Source organism: Oryzias latipes, chromosome 11 (assembly GCF_053564925.1).
Source record: "Oryzias latipes strain Hd-rR chromosome 11, Olatipes_Hd-rR_3.1".
NCBI classification, from domain to species: Eukaryota; Metazoa; Chordata; class Actinopteri; order Beloniformes; family Adrianichthyidae; genus Oryzias; species Oryzias latipes.
In genome coordinates, this window is record NC_136247.1 from 3,774,924 (window position 1) to 3,787,498 (window position 12,575).

The 12,575-nt window shown below is 43.0% G+C and overlaps 1 protein-coding gene across 1 annotated transcript; it reads left to right on the plus strand.

Annotated features, from left to right (window-relative positions):
• Positions 1-6,357: 6,357 nt before the first annotated feature.
• On the plus strand, positions 6,358-8,815 carry LOC101167553 (glutathione S-transferase A). Its single transcript, XM_004074396.5, has 6 exons — positions 6,358-6,729; positions 6,806-6,871; positions 6,991-7,096; positions 7,178-7,293; positions 8,391-8,476; positions 8,559-8,815. Exons 1-6 carry the CDS (start codon positions 6,562-6,564, stop codon positions 8,686-8,688), a joined length of 672 nt encoding a protein of 223 aa, XP_004074444.1. The 5' UTR covers positions 6,358-6,561; the 3' UTR covers positions 8,689-8,815.
• Positions 8,816-12,575: the final 3,760 nt, after the last annotated feature.

Genomic DNA, 12,575 nt, shown 5'->3' on the forward strand with positions numbered 1-12,575 from the left:
GGAATGTTTTCAGTCTAACTTTGAATGTAGAAACTGAGTCGGCCTCTCTTGCATGAGCTGGGAGTTTATTCCACAAGACAGGGGCTTGGTGGCTAAACGCTCTACCTCCAACCGTACTTTTACTAATTCTAGGAACCACAAGCAGTCCTGCATTTTGGGAGTGAAGTGTTCTGATTGGATGGTAAGGGACTATGAGGTCCTTAATATAGGACGGGGCCATTCCATGTAAGGCCTTATAGGTTAACAGGAGGATCTTGAACTTGATTCTAGAATCAACTGGGATCCAGTGAAGTGAAACTAACACAGGAGTGATGTGATCTCTTCTGCTGGTTCCTGCTAACAATCTAGCTGCTGCGTTCTGAACAAGCTGGAGACTTCTTAAGGAACTCTTAGGACACGCTGCTAACAAGGAGTTACAGTAATCCAGCCTCGACGTAACAAATGCATGGATGAGTTTTTCAGCATCAATCTTAGAAAGTATATTTCTGATCTTAGCAATATTCCGCAGGTGAAAAAAGGCAGTTCTACATGCCTGAGATATGTGAGCCTTCAATGATAAATCCTGGTCAAGTAAAACCCCAAGGTTTCTAACTGTGGAATTGGGGGCTATACTTATACCATCCAGGGAGACTATCTGAGCAGACAGAGCATCTCTGAGGTTTTTAGATACCTATATTATAAAATAACATTGAACATAGATGAAATGTAATCATATTTGCTTTATGTATGCAGCTTTGAACACCAATTACTCTCGATGAAATATCTCACAAACTCACTTCACTCCTCTTTTTTACAAACTCAAATCTGGTCACCCTACTGAAAGTTATAGTTTCATGTTACATTGATGTAGCAACATAAGTATGTCTTCATTGTAACCTATTTAATGTATTGTGTCTAGATATCACTGGATGCAGAAAGTGCCAACCTGAAAGCTTTCTCCTGCAGTTGTGCGGCTGCTAAAAAATTCTGCAATCACATAGTTGCCATCCTGTTCCAGACCGCATATTATTCACAGCTGGGTCAGCAGGCTGTTCCACCCCCCCTGGCCTGCACAAGTGGCTTTCAAAGATGGCACAGACCAAGAACACAGGTGGATTTGTGATCAAATTGTCATGATTTAAGAACCGATGTGTATCCATACCAACTGTAAATTATTATAAAAACACCCCCATTAGTGACTACAGACTAATTGCTTTTTGCCTTTTACTTATAAGAGAATCCATCCTGAACCGGTTAGTGAGCTGGTGGTGCAAAAGCCCAAAACAGTTGGCAGGGACGGTCTGAGGTCCACACTGTACAAGGCATTTACAGGTGATTCACTTAACTTTTTGTTGCTTTGTGAGCAATTTAAGTTTTTTTTTTTTTTTAATGTTATGACTAACCAAATTATGGTCACAGCAGATATAATGAATTAAATTTAAATGTAGTTATGCACTCATGTCTAACTTTTTTGTGTGACCAATAATCTTGTGTTTTTCTTGTGTAGGACCACTGCCACATCCATATATGATGGCATCTGGAAGCAGATTATGCCAGGTGCAGCCCCAACCTCTCATGGCTGTGTTGGATGGGGTTTTTGAGATGGAATGAAAGAGAACTTGGATAAATATTATTATGGCAAATGCATGAATGCATACCTTAAGTTACACTTGTCTTTAACAATCAGTTCAGCCTTCTGTCTTACTGTTAATGATCTGTAATGTTATTTTTTATTGTAAATGTTTGATGTTATTTGTGTTGTGATTAATCAGTTGATGTTACGCATAACAAAAAATTAAATGAGGCACAATTTTGACCAAAATTGTTTTATTTGTTCATCTAATTTTTTTTGTTAAGTCAAAGTCACATTTCAACAGAAAAATATTAAGAATATAACAATTATATTTAATTAGATTTCAAGAATATGTGGAAACACTAATTTTTTTCCATACTATTTGCACATTATACATTATTTACATACCAAACATTAATTCACTCTTCAAAACAAAAAAGTCCATGATAATTTACCAAACCACGGCAGTTTAGTCAGATCTGATTCCCACTGCCCATTAGTGTGAGCGGCACGGGAGAGTCCCTGATGTGAAAGGACTTTATCCTACTGATCACTCTTTCCACTATAATTCTGAGGCGGGTAATGGCTTGGGTTTGTTCCGTTCCCTCCTTGCTGATGGAGCTGAACGCTTAAAAGGTGGAATGATGATCTGTGTTTACATTAAAACTATGTCCTTCCTCTCTTCAGATCGCCTGTATCCATTCGGGTTTCAGGTTTGGATCCACAGGAAAATAATGAAATGAAAGGCCGGGCTGTTTTGGTTGGAAAACGAACAGCCTGGAACACAACTGAGACTGCAACTCTTCGACTTGCCATTCTTCACATCTGCCGCTATGCTAACAGGAAGTTGTTTTACACGTCAGTGACGTACTTCCGGTCGAAAAATGCGGAAGTGTGAAAAAGGTCTATTGCTCTGGTTTACGTCATGCATAGATGGTGTTTCGCTGAGAGAAAGCTTTGGAGCGCATACAGGACCGATAAGCTGCTCTGCGGACGCCCCGCGTAAAGTGCCGCTCCGCTCTCGCCCCGCTGGCTCTCCCCTCTCTTACACCCCTCACGAGAGAGATGCGGGGGGGATCCGTGCCCACTGACATCTGGAACCGGCACCCGAGCTCTGCGATTTATTAATGTGTTTGAGGGGAGGGTGTTTTGTTACGTGTGCGTTTTGTTGTTTTGTTATGTGTGAGCCGAACCGCCGCTCTGGGTTAGCGGCTGCCGTCCTGGGGCAGTGTGTGTGTGAGCTTTCCAGAGCAGAAATGCCTCTCAGTCCTTAGAAACTGTTCAAAATATCACATGGAATTGTGTTTCCAGTTGTGCCCTGACAAAATAAAGGCAGTTATTCCCACACATTTACGTGCAGCCAAGCTGCAGATTGCAGCGTTTCCCGCATGGTTAGTCCTGGATTTTGTGTCCATCAAAAGGCTAATGTTGTTAGCCCGTGTTGTTAGCCTCTCCTAACACCGGGCTCTACCAGCTCCGTACTTCTTTCGCAAAAAAAGCACTGACCACGCGGATTAAATATGAAATGATGAGCGAACAGGCACTTCATAACATTAATAAAAGCCCGTTTGGAAGATCGCCTCGTATATTACCGAGCTGCTGCATAAACATTTGTGACAGCAAAGGTTTGTTTACAACGGGACACATTTCCCTTCCGGGTTTTCGACACTACTGCGCATGCCCAAATGATTTATTCCGACCGAAAGTGTGACCCATGTGAACGTTTCTTCTAATCGGAAAAAGGTTTTCTGATCCCATGTGCACGGGTGAATTGTAACCCGACCATTGACCCGATCAAGATATTTTGCCCATGTAACCGCGGCTAGTGATGGAGCTGATGTTCTGCTCCCACTTGAGGTCCTGGCTGATGATGGTTCCCAGGAAGCAGAAGGACTCCACAGAGGTCACCGGGGAGTCACAGAGGATGACAGGGGGGAGGGGGGGCTGGGGCCTTCCTAAAGTCCACTGTCATCTCCACTGTCTTTAGAGCATTAAGCTCCAGGTTGTTAGCGCTGCACCATGACACCAGCCTGGCTATCTCACTCCTGCAGGCTCCTGTATCTCACTCCTGTAGGCTGTAGACTCATCTCCGTCAGAGATGAGGCCGATGAGTGTGGTGTCGTCAGCAAACTTCAGGAGTTTGACAGACAGGTGACCAGCTGTGCAGCTGTTTGTGTACAGGGAGAATAACAGGGGTGAAAGGACACAGCCCTGGGGGGATCCGGTGCTTGTGGTCCGGGTATCCGAGACGAGCTTCCCCAGCCTCACATACTGCTGTCTGTCCGTCAGGAAGTCTGTGATCCACCTGCAGGCAGGTGGAGTCAGGCACATTCATCTGGGAGAGTTTGTCATGGAGCAGGGATGGAACTATTGTGTTGAACACGGAGCTGGAGTCAACAAACAGGATCCTGGCGTAGGATCCTAAAGACTCCAGATGATGGAGGATGAAGTTGAGGGCCATGTTTACAGCATCGTCTACCGATCTGTTGGCTCTGTAGGCAAATTGCAGGGGGTCCAGGAGGGGGTCTGTAATGTCTGGCTTCATTGTCTCTTGTGTACCTCCTTAGGCGGCTGCTCAAGGCTATAGGAGCCTTTGTTTGGCAGTTTCCAGTGCTTCAGGAATGGGCATGGCTGTATCTTTTAGGGTACTTGCTTTCTCATTGTACCTCTTTGAGCCTCTGTCAGCTTACTCACATCCTTCCGAGTTGCCTTGATTTTGGCCTCTAACCGTTGCTTCCATGGTGGGTACTGTTTTCTCCCATGGTTGCTCTTATAGCCAAGCATCTCCAAAATCACTGCTGCTGAAGTGTAAACCAGTTCATTGGTTTCTGTGATTGTTGTGGTAGGGATTGCCGTCAATGCTTCATTCACAGCTTCCAGGAGACTTTCAGGCGGTCCATCACTTAACCGTTGTAGCTGGTGTCGGGGTTGGTTTCAGGTCAGTTGCTGCCTCGCTCAGCATATCTGTGGTTGATGGGGCTGTCCACCCAATCTAAGGGTGGGAGTGTGGTATAACCTCTTCTCTGACCTGCTAATCTGGCTCTCCCGTGATATTGCCATTGTATTGTATTGCTTCAATCTCAAGTTGTGACAGGAGTTGTCGCTTGTGGATGTTCGAGCATTAGGCTACCAGTTGTTTGTCAGTTTTATATATATATATATATATATATATATATATATATATATATATATATATATATATATATATATATATAACCATGCAACACAAAACATGACTTCAACTCTGTGAATACATTAATGAGCTGCACGATTAAAAGCCACACTTTTTCTCGAGAACTTTGAATACTGTTACTTTATGATTTACCAGTTTATGCTTGCAACTACAGTACCTGAAGAGTCCAGTCACCGCACATGAATCTTTACATTTGCTTTCATTCATTCTCTATTCAAAGTTGGGGTTTTTACCGCCCTCCCTTTACTGTGTTGCTGGACAGGAGTTTGAAATAAAACATAAAGGAGAGAAACGAAGAATTGGCATGACTTAGATATAAAAAAAATGTTTTATAGCAAACTGAGAGACCATTTGTCTCCATCAATCCGTCAATGAAATGCAGTGTAAGTGCATCCTGTATTTGGTCGTTCTAAGCAGTTTCCCACCTTTCACATTAATGTTAATCATTAAGAAATGAACACTGATCACTTATCTTACAACTGGTTAATATTATTAGATGATCTTTTGGTCATAAGCATGTTTGAATTTGTTTCTAAAAATATTTTTAAAGAATGGTTTAACCAGTGTTTAAAAAATCTTATGAATTAAAGTTTGTAGCATTTAAAAATTGAGTAAAAGCAGAGAAACCTCTTTTTCTAGAGACTTCACCTTTGTCCACAGAGCATGGTTACACATATATGGAGGCCAAAGGCTAAACAAAAAGATATTACATAACCAAGACTCTGATGGCCAGAGAAAAAAGTGAAGACTGAAACATTTTTGGTAAATATGGAAAATCTATGAATGAGCCTGGCATGCTTTTAGCAGAACTCTGTTTGGTTCTGTGCAGGAAAGTGAACCCACACACACTCTGAGGAAATACTCAAAGGACCCATTAGACGGCAGCCACAGGAAGACGCCCTGACGGTGCGTTTGCATCATCCAGTAGCAACAACTGAAATGTTTTATGATGTGAGTTTATGACTGCTCCCCAAAAATGTCCCTGGAGAAAAGCTCCTTTTGTTACAAAGATTATTTTGTATTAAAGGAGTTTTTCTGAAGCTTTATCAGGTGTAGGGCCAAAACCTGACAAACAAATGATAAAAAAATCTATTTTTTCCAATGCAATGTTGACACAGGCAGGAGACCAAACCCTTTTTCAGTTCAGCCGCTTGTGCATAGCAATAGTGTTTGTTGTTGAAATGGGATAGGCAGTGTCAGTTACCTTCAGCAGGTCTTGTTTTTTTACTGTGATAAATGAGTAGGAGTGGCCGCCTTCTCTGTGTGCAGAGTTGAATGAAAAGTGCAGAGTCATCAGCCCAGTTAAGCATATGGGCTATAGGCAGCATGATTTTGCAGAATTAGGAGGAAGTCAGACAAGTCATGTGGGGATCTTTTTCTTCTCTTTTCTTTTTTTAAAAAATTCTTTTGGAGTTTTGAATGAAACAGTGACAGAATCCTGAATGCAGCACTAAAACGACTCTTTATCTGCTGCTTTTTCTTTGAAATGCAGGAGTTTGTTGGAGTTCTGTGTTTGACAGAAGCTGCAGTTGGAGAATCAGAGGTGGAGTTAACCACAGAGGGTTGTGTAACTCTTCAGGAAAAGTGTGGTTTAGCCAGTTTGGACCTCGTTAATCTTCCTGAGGGATCTCACAGATCTGTGCTGAAAACAATAGAAGGAAGAAAAAAAAGGGGCCGTCTCTTCACTCCTCCAATCCGGACGTAGTGGGTTGGAGCTGGTTATAAAACCAGGAATGTGGATTCGTCTGCACTCACTCCTCCCTCCTTCCTCCTGCTGAACTCCAGGCCTCAGCTGCTGCTCGTCATTTCTGTTACCATGGCCAAGGACATGACTCTGCTGTGGGGCTCTGGCTCTCCCCCCTGCTGGAGGGTGCAGATCGCTCTGGAGGAGAAGAACCTGCAGGGCTACAACCAGAAGCTGCTGTCTTTTGAGAAAGGCGAGCACAAATCCAAGGAGGTTCTGGAGATCAACCCCAGGGGTCAGGTGAGATCATCTCATGCGCGTCACCTGAGTGCGTTTGCATGAGCTGTGTTTATATCTGCTGTTCTTCATCCTCCAGCTTCCTGCCTTTAAACATGGAAAGATCATCCTGAACGAGTCCTACGCCGCCTGCTTGTACCTGGAGGTGAGAACTTGGCTCAAACCTCCACCACTGACATGAAGAGGAGGGTTTCTTCAACAACACCCTGCAAACAGATGCAAACATGAGCTAACTGTTGCTCTCTTCATGTCTCCCAACAACAGAACCAGTTCAAGTCTCAGGGGACCCAGCTGATCCCTGAGGGCGCCGCCGAGGTCGGCCTCATGTACCAGCTCATCTTCGAGGCACAGCCTCTCGCCCAGAAAATAGGTATGCTTCTCTGTCCAAACACCACAGAGCCTAACGCTGACAGATTGGTCTAAAGTGGAGGATCGGTGGTCTTTCTTCCAGGTGAGGTTCTTTACTACAACTGGAAGGTTCCAGAAGGGGAGAGGCACGATTCTGCCGTGCAGAGGAATAAAGAGGCCCTGAAAGAGGAGATGAAAATATGGGAGGGACACCTGCAGGTAAGGCCGGAGAGCAACACAAATTCCAAACTTTTGATCCTTTCAAATGAATCAAACGTAGCACCAGAGTGGGAGTGGCACCAAAAGCGGTAACAATAAATGGTCCAGTCAAGTTAAGCTGTGGTTTTGTGTTTATGTGCGCTCACTTCCTGTCAATCCCAGCTTGTTTGTTTGTGGTTTGAATGTTTGTTGTGCTTCAGCTGCCAAACAAATGTACACAGATCAGCTGATTTTACAAGCTCCGGTCATTTGCATGTGTGTGTTTTTATCCAAAAGGCCTCACCCAAAGACTTATGGGAAGTTTTCCCATCACGCATGATTAATGATCGGACACTAACATGAAATATGACATCAAAACAGGTGGATTCCACTGAATACAAACACTGATTTTCTGTCTTTTTTTTTTTTGCTTTATTATTTTTGTACCTTTTAAAATTCCACCAATGTTTGTTGATTTTTTTTTTTTTTTTTTTTTTTAAATCTTGATTATTTCTGAAAAAAAGACACACAAACACAATAACGTCTGTGACTTAGGAGAAACAGGAAGAATACATGACACTTATAGATAGAAACTTTATTGATCTCTGAAGGGAGAAATTCAAAAGCCAGCAGTTCATATCAGGGAGGTTCATTGAACAGCCTGATAGCTGAAGGGACAAATGAGTTCCTAAAGCGCTCTGTCCTGCAGCGCAGTGAAAGGAGCCTATTACTCTGTACTCCTCTGTTCATCCATAAAAATGTCTGGGATCGTCCAGAGATTTATCCCAGTTTGGTAAATTTAAATGTTAAAAGGCCCTAAAACGACTAAATTCCTGGAGTTTGCAGTGAAGCTGTTGCCTTCAGGAAAGTGACCTGCCTACACTTGGTTTCATTTTCAAAGCGGAAGTTGCCCATTTGCTGCGACACAGTTTAGGAAACAGGCTGCGTGCGTGTTTGCACAACTGTGGTTACAAACCCACGGCAGCGTCTTCTGCTCTCGAACCGGTGAACTCCGGGGAAGTTTCTGATGCGCGCAGCCCGAGTTTGCGTCTATGCTCATGCTGTTCTTGGTGTGTTTTAGGTTTTTGAGTTGTAGCAATCATTTCTTCTTCTTTCAGGGATGTGGTGATTTCCTGGTTGGAAAGTCTTTTTCTTTGGCTGACGTGATTATTTTCCCAGTTTTTGCTTATTTCATACGAAACGGGTAAGTTCCCCTAACCGCTTAGTTTTTCACTTATTTGAAAGAGCTCGATGTTAAAGTTTCACCACATCTCTGCTGCCTTCAGAGGGAGTGAGGAGCGTTACCCCAACGTGGCAGCTTACTACAAAAAGCTGAGGGACAGACCCAGCATCAAGAAAACATGGCCTCCCACCTGGATTGATGGGCCTGGAATGGGAACACTGAAGGACATCTGAAATGCTTCGCCATTTCTCTTTCCAACCACTCCAAGTCTTTGTGTTTTTCAAAACCTATCGGCATATCGGCTTACGAATTTTGATTTTGTGCTGTGAACAAAATAAATGGGAACAAAATGTAAACATACTTGTTTGTTTCTGGGTCATTTCTTTTAAAAAAAAAGAAACACTTAAAAGGGCTGTTTTAATGTCTGATGGGTTCAAACAATCTTCAAAAATACTTTTGTTATGTTACTTTAAAGGTTGATTAAAAAGCTTTGTGTACATTTTTTTGTGAAATGAGGATTTATCTTAGGCTCCAGCAGGGCGTCGCACTTCCTGTTTGCAGCTTGTCCGTAGAGATGCATGAACAGGAACATTTATCCCCTTGATGCCGGAATTTATTTCCAGCTATGAAAACAAACAAAACAAAAAAAAAATCACTCATCTTTTTGCTTTTATGTTGATGCTAAATGAAGGTGAATTTGGAGCTGAGGTAGTTTGATGCATATTTTAAGCTGTTAGCTCTTGGCCGAGCTGAGTTTCTCCTCGATGGAAAGCCAGATATTTCAGCTGAAGGAAACGACCAGGCTGCAGAGCCGGAGTTAAACGCCGGGAGAGAAGACGGAGGTACAAGCCATGTTTACATCCGTTATTATGGGAAACGTCCGCTCTCTCTCTCTAACAAGCTAGGTGAGCTGAGGGTGCTCATGCGTCTGCAGCGGGTGTACCGTGAGAGCAGCCTGCTGTTTCACCGAGATGTGGCTCAACCAGGAAACGACAAACTCTGTGGTCTCAGTTAACCATTGTGCTATCCTATGACCCCACCCTTACATTGACGTGTTCTCCCTACCATGACAAAGGTGGATAAAGGTAGAAAGATTTCATGTAATCCATGGACACCAGTGAAGATCACAAATCATTGAAGAAAAAAGGTTCAGAGCACTGTCTAGTGGGTCTAGATGACCCAACTCCCAATGGTAAAGTGCCTAGGATAGCACGAGGGTTTTGCTGGATTCACGCTGGTGCGGGCGGACCGGAGCGCGGCGCAGAGCTGAAAGAAGAAAGGCGGTGGTCTGGCGGTGTTCGTGAATGACAGATGGTGTAACCCGAACCACATCACTGTGTGTGAAAGAACAGCACTGCAGCAAGGACATTGAACTGGTGGCAGTCAGCGTTCGGCCGTACTACCTTCCACGGGAGTTCTCCCATGTGCTGGTGGTGACTGTTTACGTCCCTCCGTCGGCTGACGCTGCTGTCGCTTGTGAGTGCGTGCACAGCACCGTGTCCCAGCTGCAGACACAACACCCACAGGACCTGATCCTGATTTCTGGGGACTTTAACCATGCATGCACCCCCCCTCTCTGCCACCCTGTCCAACTTCACCCAGTATGTGAACTGTCATACGAGGGACATAAAACTCTGGACCTTTTCTATGCTAATGTCAAGAATGCATATGCTTCTGCCCCCCTCCCCCCCTTTAGGACGCTCTGACCAGAACCTGGTCCATCTCTCCTCTGCACCTACACTCCAGTGGTGAAACAGCAGAAACCACAGATTAAAACGGTGAAGATCTGGACTGAGGAGGTAACAGAGCGACTAAGGGACTGTTTTAGCACCACAGACTGGGACGTTCTCTGCAGTCCACACGGGGAGGACATTGACAGTCTCACTGACTGCATCACGGACTATGTAATGTTTGTGTGGAAAACACAGTGCAAACAAAATCAGTGCAGTGTTTTTCCAACAATAAGCCCTGGGTCACTCCTGAGCTGAAGACCCTCCTAAATGAAAAGAAGAGGGCTTTTCTCTCTGGGGACAAGAGAGAAAAGACAAGACCAGCTCTGTGAGGGCTGCACACTGGAGTCCATGGAGGAGGTGGCGGACAGGAGGATGTTGGCTAAGCTAGCATCCATCATGGATACCCCCTCCCACCCCCTGCACCAAACTGTAGAGGCACTGACCAGCCATCAGACTGTACAACACCTTGTTACAGTGACACTCCACGGACCCACGGGTGTTTCTTCTTTCACTCATTTATTCATTTACTTTTGTTGCAGTTGTTGCTGTTTTCAATTGTTTTTGTTCCTGAACGGTTGTTTGTTTTGGTGTGTACTTTATTACTTACTTATTTTTGTATTAAAAGAAAAAAAAAAGTTTTACATGTTTTTTACAGTGGATCACATGTTTTTTACACTTTCGCAGCTGTCTTTATTTAATATGAATGTTGTTTTTGATGTCCTTTTTTTGATGTTATTTCTGAATGTCGTTGTTGCTGCCACAGATAAATGAATTTCCCCATCGTGGGATTAATAAAGTCATCTAATCTAATCTAATTTGCACCAATAGGGTTCATCTTTAAACCAAAATAGAGACATTATTTTTGTTCTTCTACCTTTTATCAAAAGAGAGGAACCATTTTATATTCTTCAAGAACAATTTTAGGTATAAATAACATATTTAATGCAGATTAACTTAAATTTAAATAATTTCAAAGTAAGATGTAACAGGTGAATCCAGCAGAAATGACCAGTGTCCAAACAACGAACAATACACTTTCCTTCCACAGGAGGTCAGTCTTCTCTTTTCTAGGAGGTGTCTTTGGAGCAAAACATCTGCAGTTTGAGCTCATTTTTCATTTTGCAGATTGATGAACTTTGGCCTTATTTCACACACGTTGCTTTTTTCTAATGTTTGCACACAAAATTAAACTTACTAAATTCCCAGTAAATTCCTTTTTTTTGTATGGTTTTCCTGTTTTAAATCTCTGCTGATTTAAATTTTCTGCTTAAAATCTCCTGAAAATTTCATCTTTATATCTCGTTGAAAGCTGATATTTGCATTTATCCCAGTTCCAGCTGTAAAACGTTTCTTTTGCAACAGTTTGTACATTTTTTTTTATACAAACACACTTTTAACTTGATGTCATTTGTTCCATCCTGCAGTAGTTCTGGACTGAAGGACCAGATGGTTTTCACAATTCTTCTTTCTTACTGCGCCTTTGAGCAAAAATTTGATCCCAGCCACAAACTCAGAAACTCAGATCTCGCTGAAAATGAATTTTGGACATATTAAAGACCCCCCCCCCTTAAAGAAAAGTATGACATCAAAGCAAAACCATACAAAAATGAATGGGGCCAAAATCTATGGGGCTAAAAAACTGAATTTTGCTACACATTTAACAGAGAACTTTTTGAAAATTAACTGTCAAATACCATTTTCATTATCATTTGAATTAATTGACAGAATAAGTAGTGTTGAAGAAGAGAATGAAAAAGCATTTCAGTCAGACAACTCTTGCAGAAGAATATTTATTTCACAACATCTTTATATTTTCACATCTTTTGGTTGGCATTCACAATTAGATTCACAACTTCGGTTTGGCATAAGGCTCCGTTCAATTCCTTGAGATAATTCTTTTTCCTTACACTTTCGGGTAACAAAAACCCCCAACACCAAGATCATCCAGAAGAAGAAAATGTGAATGTATAATCAGTGTGTAAATAAGATGAGGTGTGTTTTCGGCGGCATTCCATTTTCACTTCATTTCATTTTCCGGTATGACTGCTATGTGTTTACCCGGTACCATTGACCGTTTGGCCGCTCCCGTTCGAGAACCACTCTACGAAGGGAACATGCTATCTAGTGTACCTGCTATGTGTTTACCCGGTACCATTGACCGTTTGGCCGCTCCCGTTCGAGAACCACTCTACGAAGGGAACATGGTATCTAGTGTATCTGCTATGTGTTTACCCGGTACCATTGACCGTTTGGCCGCTCCCGTTCGAGAACCACTCTACGAAGGGAACATGGTATCTAGTGTATCTGCTATGTGTTTACCCGGCACCATTGACCGTTTGGGCCGCTCCCGTTCGAGAACCACTCTACGAAGGGAACATGCTATCTAG

Coding starts and splice junctions, on each gene's coding strand:
- LOC101167553 (XM_004074396.5), top strand. CDS start 6,562: ATGGCCAAGGACATGACTCTGCTGTGGGGCTCTGGCTCTCCCCCCTGC. Junction 7,097..7,177: donor GCCTCTCGCCCAGAAAATAG/GTATGCTTCTCT, acceptor TCTTTCTTCCAG/GTGAGGTTCTTTACTACAAC. Junction 7,294..8,390: donor TATGGGAGGGACACCTGCAG/GTAAGGCCGGAG, acceptor TTCTTCTTTCAG/GGATGTGGTGATTTCCTGGT.